Genomic DNA, 14,035 nt, shown 5'->3' with positions numbered 1-14,035 from the left:
TCCCAGCATGTCTTCAACAAGAACTAACATACACAAACAGTGATAAAACGTATCTATCTACTAAGGTTAGATAAAATAGATATGTTGCATATACAATGCAACGTATACATTTTATCTAACTTTAATAGATTCTATCTAAAACTGATTCTAACCCGACTTTTTTAAAGAGTAGAGTAGATGTACAGATTTGTACAGAGTTGTGTAATTATGTGTTATACAATGTTACTTGGCAATGATTATTGTACTCCGATATATAGTACAATACCATGATTGGGACAATTCAAAGTTAACCTACAAAACCGTGATTGGAACAATTCACAACCTACAAAACCGTGATTGGAACAATTTACGACTAACCTATAATACCATGATTGGAACAATTCTCAACTAACCTACAATACCATGAGTGGGACAATTCATAGTAACACATGAAGGTTGGTACAACAACACATGAAGGTTGGTACAACAACACATGAAGGTTGGTACAATACATGGGGGTTGGTGCAACAACACATGAAGGTTGGTACAATACATGAGGGTTGGTACAACAACACATGAAGGTTGGTACAATACATAAGGGATGGTACAACAACACATGAAGGTTGGTACAATACATAAGGGATGGTACAACACATGAAGGTTGGTACAATACATAAGGGATGGTACAACAACACATGAAGGTTGGTACAATACATAAGGGATGGTACAACAACACATGAAGGTTGGTACAATACATAAGGGATGGTACAACAACACATGAAGGTTGGTACAACACATGAAGGTTGGTACAACACATGAAGGTTGGTACAACACATGAAGGTTGGTACAACACATGAAGGTTGGTACAACACATGAAGGTTGGTACAACACATGAAGGTTGGTACAACACATGAAGGTTGGTACAATACATGAAGGTTGGTACAACACATGAAGGTTGGTACAATACATGAAGGTTGGTACAACACATGAAGGTTGGTACAATACATGAAGGTTGGTACAACACATGAAGGTTGGTACAACACATGAAGGTTGGTACAATACATGAAGGTTGGTACAACACATGAAGGTTGGTACTGCTGTGGCATTCTCGTGGGAAATCAGCTGTTGTGTGACGTCATAATTAATCTCCACTAACCAGAGCCTACTTATCTTGTTCCACCACCACTACTACCACTACCACCACTACTACCACTACCACTACTACTGCCACTACTACCACTACCGCCATTGCTGCCACTACCACCACTACTACCACTACAACTACTACTACCACCATTGCTAGCACCACTACCACCCCCACCACCACCACTACTATTACTACCACCACCAACAACAACAACAACAACTGAAATGGAAGATTTAAGAAAGTTCTTTGAAGCTTTCAAAGCAATTCTTGTAACCACCTCATTGATACACCTTCAAAGTAATCCTTATAACCATCTCCAAGACACAGTCTCAAAGTAGTCCTTGTAACCATCTCCAAGACAGCCTCAAAGTAATCCTTGTAACCATCTCCAAGACACAGCCTCAAAGTAATCCTTGTAACCATCTCCAAGACACAGCCTCAAAGTAATCCTTGTAACCATCTCCAAGACACAGCCTCAAAGTAATCCTTGTAACCATCTCCAAGACACAGCCTCAAAGTAATCCTTGTAACCATCTCCAAGACACAGCCTCAAAGTAATCCTTGTAACCATCTCCAAGACACAGCCTCAAAGTAGTCCTTGTAACCATCTCCAAGACACAGCCTCAAAGTAATCCTTGTAACCATCTCCAAGACACAGCCTCAAAGTAATCCTTGTAACCATCTCCAAGACACAGCCTCAAAGTAGTCCTTGTAACCATCTCCAAGACACAGCCTCAAAGTAATCCTTGTAACCATCTCCAAGACACAGCCTCAAAGTAATCCTTGTAACCATCTCCAAGACACAGCCTCAAAGTAGTCCTTGTAACCATCTCCAAAACACAGCCTCAAAGTAATCCTTGTAACTATCTCCAAGACACAGCCTCAAAGTAATCCTAGTAACTATATCAAAGAAACAGGCTGCAAAGTAATCCTTTGCCTTGTTGAGGGCTCTCGGAAAGTAACTGCATTAGGGTAAGTTAGGAAAGTAATTAATTGGTAATTACCTCATTTGAGAGATAATCACTGCCCAGGACTTTCAGGCAGCCGATAGAAATAGCGTTAACTCTATTATCTTTATCTGCATAGACTTAGTGGGAATCTAAGTCAAAAAAGATATTTTGAAAATTGTGTTGTTACACTATTCTGCATGATAGTTACATTGTGGGAACACCAGCAGTGTGTTGCTACACTATTCTATATGATAGTTACATTGTGGGAACACCAGCAGTGTTGCTACACTATTCTATATGATAGTTACATTGTGGGAACACCAGCAGTGTTGCTACACTAAGGTTGAGTTGCTACGGGTACTTTAAGGGTACTTGTTGTAGTAGTAGTAGTAGTAGTAGTATATTGTGGTAGACATCGTAGCAGTACGTACTCACATAACTGTGGTTGCAGGGGTCGATTCATAGCTCCTGGCTCCGCCTCTTCGATGCTTACTACTAGGTCCACTCTCTCCCTGCTCCGTGAGCTTTATCATACCTCTTCATACCCTACTTACATCACTCTTCAGATTGTTCCACTTCCTGACTACTCTGTGACTGAAGAAATACTTCCTAACATCTCTGTTACTAACCCTGTGTTGTGTTACAGGTTGCCGTGGCTTGCACATCGTGGACCTGGTAGTTCCGGAGGTTATACAGAACGGTTCACGGTCATCCGTGGTCCTTGACTGCGCCTACCGCTACGAACGCTACGAACAGGACGGCCTGGTTGTCAAGTGGTTCTGGAACAACGAACCGGAAGCTGTCTACCAGTGGATACCAGGCAAGAACCCTGAAGCTATTGGTATTCTCAAGGTCAGTACCTTAGACGACTCCCAGATGCTCTTACCTACTGAAAAGGACCTCTATTGGAGGTCCAAGCAAAGTATATACTAACTCTGTGTGTTTCTGGCCATATATTTCATAATATCAACACCAGACAGGTGTAGAGTAGTGTTAGTCTCATTAATGTCAGGTGTGTGATCGTAGTAGTGATAAGTGTCTTAATAACATGTTTAATGACAGATGTGTCTTAAGGTGTGTAATGACAGGTGTGATGACACGTCTCTGTGTATGACGCCTCTGAAATGTCTGACATGCCTCTATTAGTGACATGTGTAGTCTCTGACACATCTCCCTCTCCCTCCCCCCCCTCTCTCTCTGAGGTGCCTGACACACCTACACTTGACAGGGTCGTGTCAACCTGGACTACCTGGCCAGTGGTGACCACTACAGTAAACACCGAGCACTGGAGATCCTACATCCTACCACCAACCTCACTGGATCCTTCACTTGCAGGGTGTCATCCTTCCACGAGGAGGATTTCGCCTCTAAGAAGATGATTGTTTACGGTAAGTCTGTGTGTGACTCGTGTTTTGTTTGCCAGGAAACAGATAGTGGTGGTGTTTTGTTTGTCAGGAAAAAGATGGCGGTGGTGTTTTGTTTGTCAGGAAATATCCCAAGTGTCTCCAGCAGATAAAGATTTTATTCCTAATTTAAAGAGCAGAGGATTTCCACCTAGAAGCGCCTCGCTCAGATAATAATAATAATAATAATAATTAAAATAATAATAATAATAATCTTTATTTCTACATGTACTAGGTGTACAGACGATGGCTGACATCAGTGACATACTACTATGTAGAAAGTCCCTTGTTAGGCAAAGTATTTCGGGCAAATTAGGTCAATTTTGTCCCAGAATGCGACCCACACCAGTCCACTAACACCCAGGTACCTATTTTACTGCTGGGTGAACATGGACAGCAGGTGTCTTAAGGAAACACGCCCCCACTGTTTCCATCCGAACCGTCGATCGAACCACGTACCTCAGCGTGAGAGCTGAGTGCGCTCGCTACCAACCCAGCTACGGGACTGGCTTAACATTGTATCTTGGCTATGGTACGCACTTCACAGTTCAGAATTATTAGAACACAGAAAAAACTTGCATAGTATAAGATAAAATGGCATACTTACATGAAGAGACTGTCCCACTCTACTGACGACCAGCGGAACTGCTTGCCCAGGGACAGGAAGACTGAGAGGGGAAACTTTAAACTTTTCTGTGTTCCTCCTTCCATTTGTCGAGCACTGCATCCCGAGGCTCTTGTCTGGTCACATTCTCTCTCCTGCAAAAATATTATTGATGATTAAAACACGTGTACAACAGTTGGGTGGCTTTAGTGTTGAAAAGTTTAGCCTACACAGTAGGTTTCTTCAGTCAGATACAGAGGCAGCAGGTGTAGTGGTGAAATGAAGATCATGTGATCAGTCCGTCAACCTTGAGGTGGTCAGTCCCTCAGCCTGGAGAAGAGTTCAGCTCCATGGTTTGGAACGATATTGTTCCAGAGTTGAACTCCATGGTCTGGAACAATATTGTTCCAGACCCTGAAGCTGAACTCTTCTTCAGGCTGAGGGACTGACCACCTCAAATACTATTTCTCCAAGGTTGATGGACTGATCACATCAATTTCATTTCACTACTACACCTGCTGCCTCCGTATCTGACTGAAGAAACCTACTGTGTAAGCCAAACACAGCTGTTGCATATGTGTCTTAATCATCAGTCTGCAATTTTAAACCATTATCAACAACAAAAGCTTGTGCAATAGTGAAAAGGGCTAAGCAGTTGTGTGGCGAGGTCCTGGTAGGTCTAGAGTCCACTAGGCTGCAGACCTTGCTACTGTCCTCCAACGTCTGTGAGGTGATCAACGAAATTTAACAATCTAGTCAATATTAAGACATGGTCAGGGACGGATCTACTATGAAAGTAATGAAGCTTAAGCTTGAGGGCCCCTAACAGTTCAAGCTTCAGGGCCCCATAAATGTTAGGTCCACCACTGGACTGGCAAACACCTGACTACACAACAGTATTTACTCAACTTCGTGAGAGCTACAGTTGTTTGTAGTGTTTACAAGCACTGATACGTAACCCAGCAAAGAATTTGCATACTGGGTACATGAATCATCACTCAGTATTATAAACAGGCTGTACTGTATGACACACAAATTCATACATCGATTGCTAGCGCACTCAGCTGCCACAGTGAGGCTCGTGGCTCGATCCCCGGTACGGGTAAAAACATTAGGACGTGTTTTCTTAGGACAACTGCTGTCCATGTTCACCTAGCATTAAAATAGGTACCTGGGTATTAGTCGACTAGTATAGGTGGCATCCTGGGGACAAAATTAATCTACGTTGCGGGAAATGCTCAGCATAACAAGAGGCTTTCTATATAGCAGTATGTCACTGACGTCAGCTATGGTCTGTATAAGTTGTACATGTACTTGTAGAAATAAAGATTATTATTATTATTAATATTATTAATATTATTACTACTACTAGGAATAGGGTGTAGTGTATGACACACACAGATATTTGTATCATACAGTGTCATTATCCTTTCCCTCCATCATGTGGGAGGGATGATACGGGCTAAATTTAGCAAATATTGGTGATATAATTACCCAGAATGAGTAAATAATTGACATTAGTGAGCTGATGACATGACAATATCGCCATACGTCCCTTACCTCCCTTACGACAGTGTGTGTGGAACATTTAATATATATATATATATATATATATATATATATATATATATATATATATATATATATATATATATATATATATATATATATATATATATTAACACGCTAGATAACAGGGATATCTTGCTACTCCAACTTACACTTTGGTCACATTTCACAGACACGCACATGCATATATATATACATACATCTAGGTTTTTCTCCTTTTTCTAAATAGCTCTTGTTCTTCTTTATTTCTTCTATTGTCCATGGGGAAGTGGAAAAGAATCTTTCCTCCGTAAGCCATGCGTGTCGTATGAGGCGACTAAAATGCCGGGAGCAATGGGCTAGTAACCCCTTCTCCTGTAGACATTTACTAAAAAAGAGAAGAAGAAAAACTTTATAAAACTGGGATGCTCAAATGTGCGTGGATGTAGTGCAGATGACAAGAAACAGATGATTGCTGATGTTATGAATGAAAAGAAGTTGGATGTCCTGGCCCTAAGCGAAACAAAGCTGAAGGGGGTAGGGGAGTTTCGGTGGGGGGAAATAAATGGGATTAAATCTGGAGTATCTGAGAGAGTTAGAGCAAAGGAAGGGATAGCAGTAATGTTGAATGATCAGTTATGGAAGGAGAAAAGAGAATATGAATGTGTAAATTCAAGAATTATGTGGATTAAAGTAAAGGTTGGATGCGAGAAGTGGGTCATAATAAGCGTGTATGCACCTGGAGAAGAGAGGAATGCAGAGGAGAGAGAGAGATTTTGGGAGATGTTAAGTGAATGTATAGGAGCCTTTGAACCATGTGAGAGAGTAATTGTGGTAGGGGACCTGAATGCTAAAGTAGGAGAAACTTTTAGAGAGGGTGTGGTAGGTAAGTTTGGGGTGCCAGGTGTAAATGATAATGGGAGCCCTTTGATTGAACTTTGTATAGAAAGGGGTTTAGTTATAGGTAATACATATTTTAAGAAAAAGAGGATAAATAAGTATACAAGATATGATGTAGGGCGAAATGACAGTAGTTTGTTGGATTATGTATTGGTAGATAAAAGACTGTTGAGTAGACTTCAGGATGTACATGTTTATAGAGGGGCCACATATATATCAGATCACTTTCTAGTTGTAGCTACACTGAGAGTAAAAGGTAGATGGTGTACAAGGAGAATAGAAGCATCAGGGAAGAGAGAGAGGTGAAGGTTTATAAACTAAAAGAGGAGGCAGTTAGGGTAAGATATAAACAGCTATTGGAGGATAGATGAGCTAATGAGAGCATAGGCAATGGGATCGAAGAGGTATGGGGCAGGTTTAAAAATGTAGTGTTAGAGTGTTCAGCAGAAGTTTGTGGTTACAGGAAAGTGGGTGCGGGAGGGAAGAGGAGCGATTGGTGGAATGATGATGTGAAGAGAGTAGTAAGGGAGAAAAAGTTAGCATATGAGAAGTTTTTACAAAGTAGAAGTGATGCAAGGAGGGAAGAGTATATGGAGAAAAAGAGAGAGGTTAAGAGAGTGGTGAAGCAATGCAAAAAGAGAGCAAATGAGAGAGTGGGTGAGATGTTATCAACAAATTTTGTTGAAAATAAGAAAAAGTTTTGGAGTGAGATTAACAAGTTAAGAAAGCCTAGAGAACAAATGGATTTGTCAGTTAAAAATAGGAGAGGAGAGTTATTAAATGGAGAGTTAGAGGTATTGGGAAGATGGAGGGAATATTTTGAGGAATTGTTAAATGTTGATGAAGATAGGGAAGCTGTGATTTCGTGTATAGGGCAAGGAGGAACAACATCTTGTAGGAGTGAGGAAGAGCCAGTTGTGAGTGTGGGGGAAGTTCGTGAGGCAGTAGGTAAAATGAAAGGGGGTAAGGCAGCCGGGATTGATGGGATAAAGATAGAAATGTTAAAAGCAGGTGGGGATATAGTTTTGGAGTGGTTGGTGCAATTATTTAATAAATGTATGGAAGAGGGTAAGGTACCTAGGGATTGGCAGAGAGCATGCATAGTTCCTTTGTATAAAGGCAAAGGGGATAAAAGAGAGTGCAAAAATTATAGGGGGATAAGTCTGTTGAGTATACCTGGCAAAGTGTATGGTAGAGTTATTATTGAAAGAATTAAGAGTAAGACGGAGAATAGGATAGCAGATGAACAAGGAGGCTTTAGGAAAGGTAGGGGGTGTGTGGACCAGGTGTTTACAGTGAAACATATAAGTGAACAGTATTTAGATAAGGCTAAAGAGGTCTTTGTGGCATTTATGGATTTGGAAAAGGCGTATGACAGGGTGGATAGGGGGGCAATGTGGCAGATGTTGCAGGTGTATGGTGTAGGAGGTAGATTACTGAAAGCAGTGAAGATTTTTTACGAGGATAGTGAGGCTCAAGTTAGAGTATGTAGGAAAGAGGGAAATTATTTCCCAGTAAAAGTAGGCCTCAGACAAGGATGTGTGATGTCACCGTGGTTGTTTAATATATTTATAGATGGGGTTGTAAGAGAAGTAAATGCGAGGGTCTTGGCAAGAGGCGTGGAGTTAAAAGATAAAGAATCACACATAAAGTGGGAGTTGTCACAGTTGCTCTTTGCTGATGACACTGTGCTCTTGGGAGATTCTGAAGAGAAGTTGCAGAGATTGGTGGATGAATTTGGTAGGGTGTGCAAAAGAAGAAAATTGAAAGTGAATACAGGAAAGAGTAAGGTTATGAGGATAACAAAAAGATTAGGTGATGAAAGATTGGATATCAGATTGGAGGGAGAGAGTATGGAGGAGGTGAATGTATTCAGATATTTGGGAGTGGACGTGTCAGCGGATGGGTCTATGAAAGATGAGGTGAATCATAGAATTGATGAGGGGAAAAGGGTGAGTGGTGCACTTAGGAGTCTGTGGAGACAAAGAACTTTGTCCTTGGAGGCAAAGAGGGGAATGTATGAGAGTATAGTTTTACCAACGCTCTTATATGGGTGTGAAGCATGGGTGATGAATGTTGCAGCGAGGAGAAGGCTGGAGGCAGTGGAGATGTCATGTCTGAGAGCAATGTGTGGTGTGAATATAATGCAGAGAATTCGTAGTTTGGAAGTTAGGAGGAGGTGTGGGATTACCAAAACTGTTGTCCAGAGGGCTGAGGAAGGGTTGTTGAGGTGGTTCGGACATGTGGAGAGAATGGAGCGAAACAGAATAACTTCAAGAGTGTATCAGTCTGCAGTGGAAGGAAGGCAGGGTAGGGGTCGGCCTAGGAAAGGTTGGAGGGAGGGGGTAAAGGAGGTTTTGTGTGCGAGGGGCTTGGACTTCCAGCAGGCATGCGTGAGCGTGTTTGATAGGAGTGAATGGAGACAAATGGTTTTTAATACTTGACGTGCTGTTGGTGTGTGAGCAAAGTAACATTTATGAAGGGGTTCAGGGAAACCGGCAGGCCGGACTTGAGTCCTGGAGATGGGAAGTACAGTGCCTGCACTCTGAAGGAGGGGTGTTAATGTTGCAGTTTAAAAACTGTAGTGTAAAGCACCCTTCTGGCAAGACAGTGATGGAGTGAATGATGGTGAAAGTTTTTCTTTTTCGGGCCACCCTGCCTTGGTGGGAATCGGCTAGTGTGATAATAATAAATAAATATATATATATATATATATATATATATATATATATATATATATATATATATATATATATATATATATATATATATATATATATATATATATATGCGTTACCACGCTACCTGACTCATTTTACCTGTTGCTATTCTTGCAACACTGCATAGCTCCTGATGACACACGGAGACGTGTGAAAGATCTTGAACTGATGATTTCCTATCATACCCCCCGTGCCTTGTCTTGCATTATGTATTAATGTTGTTATTGGTGGCAGCGCCGGCAACAAGTATGAACATGTCGTACAGCAAACCAACTTCTAGCAGTGTCAACATCAGCTGTGATGCTCATGGAATATACCCGGAGCCCCGGTTACTCCTCTTCAAGGGGGCATCTAAGAGGACCAGGTGAGTCGTGGGGGCGTCTAAGAAGACCAGGTGAGTCGTGGGGGCGTTTAAGAGGATCAGGTGAGCCGTGGGGGAGTCTAAGAGGGCTAGGGGAGTCATGGGGGCGTCTAAGAGGACCAGGTGAGTCATGGGAGCATCTAAAGGACCGGGTAAGTCATGGAAGCATCTAAGGGGGCCAGTTGAGTCCTTAAACCGTTCTCTTAAGTGAATACCAATTACCTTAATATTCTAATTAATCTGATAAAATCTGATTTTAATTATATTACTTGTGAAGGGCTCTTGATCTGACGAAGCAGATCAATTCTCCCTAACCTGCAGGTCGCTGGTAAAGGAGGCGGAGGTGGAGGTTGTGGAGACGGAGGAGGAGGCGGAAGGGTTCAGCGTCTACCTCGAAGCAGTGCTGGAGGATCGAACCCTCAGACACGAGACCATCTTTGAGTGCGTGCTCTTGATCCCAGGCACTGAGTACCAGGTGCGGCGGAGCATAATTTACTTCCCAGGTGAGCCCCTGTGGGTTTAGCAGCTGGCGGCTTCAATCACAGTCACCTCTCTTGTTTACATATTGCATTAATGTGTCATGTGATAGTAAGATATTGGTGTAGAATACCCTAACATCAATATTTTTTGTTGCTGCCTCTGGACATCTACACATTGCTTCTTCGCCTGCTGCTGTTGCTGCAGGATACGACGCTTACGATGCCTATAGTAAGGTTACCCCTATGCTACAGTCTCTTATTAGTACGTAGTAGTATATGTATCATTAGTAGTAGTAGTTGCAGTAGTATTGCCATTATTATTGTTATTAAACTGTTAGTAGTAGTAGTAGTAGATTATAATAAAAACAGGGCGCTAAACCTACTAGGGTCATACAGCACTGTTAATATTAGAGGTTTGTATTTTTCATAAGGTTAATGACAGTGAACTACACTAGTTGTTAAAAACATTTGATTAGGGTGTAGTGGTGTATAGCCCTAGGTGTTGGGGAGGATAGACTGCTTGAGTCAGACTGGACCTTGAGAGGGACGATAAACACTTATGCGCAAAGTAGAGTTTTATTTACCGCTTATTTAGGTCTATTTAAAGCTTTAAGGACTTTACAGACTATAAGAGAAGTCTGCGGTTGTGTTTATAGCTTCCTCCCGTAGCTGGGTTGATAGCGCACTCAATTCACACATTGAGGTCCGTGCTTCGATCCCCGGTACGGGTGGAAACATTAAGACGTTATTCCTGAAGACACCTGTTGTCCATGTTCACCTAGCAGTAAAATAGGTACCTGGGTGTTAGTCGACTGATGTTGGTGGCATCCTGGGGACAAAATTAACTTAATTTTCCCGAAATGTTCTACGTAACAGGGGGCTATGGTCTGCATATCTTGTACATGTACTTGTAGAAATTAAGATTTATTATTATTATTATTATTATTATTATTATTATTATTATTACTATTATCATCATCTTGCTGTGTTTTGACGCTATGTTGCTGTGACAGGTGGAGCCGGAGATGTGTGTCCCTCGTCTGAGCTGCTGATGCTGCTTTTTCTGTTGTTCCTGCTGCCTTCACATCCCCTGCTGCTGCTGTTGTTGCAGTCTTCTGCTGACACACTCCTTCTCACCTTCACTTAGGGTGCCACAGCCGGCAGAATCCTCCAGCATATGTGTCTCCATTCAAGGCTCTTGTCGCTACAGTGCCACACCCACTACAGTGCCACTTACTACAGTGCCACACCCACTACAGTGCCACCTACTACATTGCCACACCCACTACAGTTTCACCCACTACAGTGCCACCTACTACAGTGCCACACTCACTACAGTTTCACCCACTACAGTGCCGCCTACTACAGTGCCACACCCACTACAGTTTCACCCACTACAGTGCCACACCAACTACAGTTTCACGCACTACAGTGCCACCCACTACAGTGCCACACCCACTACAGTGCCACACCCACTACAGTGTCACCCTCCTTCACTCACAATATCCTACTGTTTATATGTCGCAATAAATGCAGAGTATTACAGTGTTTGTGTTTGATATAGTGACTGTGCTGGTGATCTTAGAAGTCTGCTCGTTTGTACGGTGTTTTAACATACACACACCCAAACACACACTCAATGTTAATAAAACAATATTAGTAACGTAAACGTGTTTTTATCACATATATAAAACTAAGAATTTAATTCAAGTATATATATATATATATATATATATATATATATATATATATATATATATATATATATATATATATATATACACGGTATGTGTTCTCAGAACCTTAATTTTTGGGGCCCTGAAGTTTGCACTATTACGGGGGCCCCTTCGAGATTAGGGACCCTGAAGCCTGAACTGTTACGGGGGCCCCTTCGAGATTAGGGACCCTGAAGCCTGAACTGTTACGGGGGCCCCTTCGAGATTAGGGACCCTGAAGTCTGAACTGTTACGGGGGCCCCTTCGAGATTAGGGACCCTGAACTGTTACGGGGGCCCCTTCGAGATTAGGGACCCTGAATCCTGAACTGTTACGGGGGCCCCTTCGAGATTAGGGACCCTGAAGTCTGAACTGTTACGGGGGCCCCTTCGAGATTAGGGACCCTGAAGTCTGAACTGTTACGGGGGCCCCTTCGAGATTAGGGACCCTGAACTATTAGGGGGGCCCCTTCGAGATTAGGGACCCTGAAGTCTGAACTGTTACGGGGGCCCCTTCGAGATTAGGGACCCTGAAGTCTGAACTGTTACGGGGGCCCCTTCGAGATTAGGGACCCTGAAGTCTGAACTGTTACGGGGGCCCCTTCGAGATTAGGGACCCTGAACTGTTAGGGGGGCCCCTTCGAGATTAGGGACCCTGAAGCCTGAACTGTTACGGGGGCCCCTTCGAGATTAGGGACCCTGAAGTCTGAACTGTTACGGGGGCCCCTTCGAGATTAGGGACCCTGAAGTCTGAACTGTTACGGGGGCCCCTTCGAGATTAGGGACCCTGAACTGTTAGGGGGCCCCTTCGAGATTAGGGACCCTGAACTGTTACGGGGGCCCCTTCGAGATTAGGGACCCTGAAGTCTGAACTGTTACGGGGGCCCCTTCGAGATTAGGGACCCTGAAGCCTGAACTGTTACGGGGGCCCCTTCGAGATTAGGGACCCTGAAGCCTGAACTGTTACGGGGGCCCCTTCGAGATTAGGGACCCTGAAGCCTGAACTGTTACGGGGGCCCCTTCTCATACAGTAGACCCAAAATTTTTGATCAATGTGGACTAAAGTGGCCCTGAAGCTTCATTACTTCCACAGTAGACCCCCCCGTGTGTCTACCTGTCCCTCGTACATCACCAGCACTCATACTTACACTGTTACTTCATATTAGGCAGAAACAAAAGGACTGAACCAGAGCAACGACCAGCATAACCTTCCTCCTCGGTTCCTCACGTCACACTGACTGTCTCCACTTTACATCCTACCCAAAACATATTTTTTTATAAATAACGCTAAATCAGCTGATTATTAACTTCCTAAGCATTGACAAAATAACAAGAGTATTTTTAGCATCTTTAATATGTATAAGTATAAACTAAATTTGTAGAACTTAGTAAAATATATTTTGACCCCAAAAAATTTAGACCCGTATTACAAAAATCCTAAATCTCTCTGCAACCCTACCTTATTACATTCCAAATTTTGTTGGAAACGGCACTGTGAGAATCAGAGAACCCTAAAAGTATGTGTTTCTTTCCCTAAACCAGGTACACATGTAAAAAAAAGAAAGAAAAGAAGACTCCAGTGTTACTCATCTTCCTGCAGGGCACCACTCATTTTAAAACCCCAAATTCTCATGAAAAAAAATTTTTACAATCACTAACATACTCTAGCAACATTCTCTGATTTCCATAGCACAACATACCCAAAAAAATATGATTTTATAGTCCCTACCTATGGATATTACTGCCATAAAAAATAAACAGTGAGCCATAGAAACTTGGCAGCTAATATATATCAGATGTTCCCACTAATATAACAACATACATGATTAATGTTTTTTTTGACAATCATATAAATAATCTTATGCAGTGTATTATTATTCTGTTAGCTATATTATACCTGGAACTGTCTCGACCCCCTGCAACCACCTATAGGTAAGTACAGATAAATACCACTAAAAATCAGTAGGTGGAGGACAGTTGTAGTCTTTATAAACCAACAACATAAATAAAAAATAATTCACGTAAAGTGCTAAACCTATGTGGGTCAATCAGCGCAAGACGATGGAGGCTTGATCCTCCATCTGGTGGAGAGTTGTTGTAGCCTTTATAAACCAACAACAAGTGGTGGCGAGCTGTTATAGCTCTTATAAACCAACAAGTGGTGGTGGTGAGCCGTTATAGCCCTTATAAACCAACAACAAATGGTAGTGGAGAGCCGTTTAGCCCTTAT

At 42.3% G+C, this 14,035-nt stretch overlaps 1 protein-coding gene across 1 annotated transcript; it reads left to right on the top strand.

Annotated features, from left to right (window-relative positions):
* The first annotated feature begins 741 nt into the window (after positions 1 to 741).
* On the top strand, positions 742 to 11,760 carry LOC138855360 (uncharacterized). Its single transcript, XM_070104406.1, has 7 exons — positions 742 to 762; positions 2,677 to 2,928; positions 3,305 to 3,464; positions 9,486 to 9,615; positions 9,934 to 10,115; positions 10,297 to 10,320; positions 11,105 to 11,760. Exons 1-7 carry the CDS (start codon positions 742 to 744, stop codon positions 11,236 to 11,238), a joined length of 903 nt encoding a protein of 300 aa, XP_069960507.1. The 3' UTR covers positions 11,239 to 11,760.
* The last annotated feature ends 2,275 nt before the right edge of the window (positions 11,761 to 14,035 follow it).

Source organism: Cherax quadricarinatus, chromosome 91, assembly GCF_038502225.1.
Source record: "Cherax quadricarinatus isolate ZL_2023a chromosome 91, ASM3850222v1, whole genome shotgun sequence".
Classification (NCBI taxonomy): domain Eukaryota; kingdom Metazoa; phylum Arthropoda; class Malacostraca; order Decapoda; family Parastacidae; genus Cherax; species Cherax quadricarinatus.
Note: the sequence above shows the minus strand (reverse complement) of the source record. Positions and strands in the feature narration are given on the sequence as shown.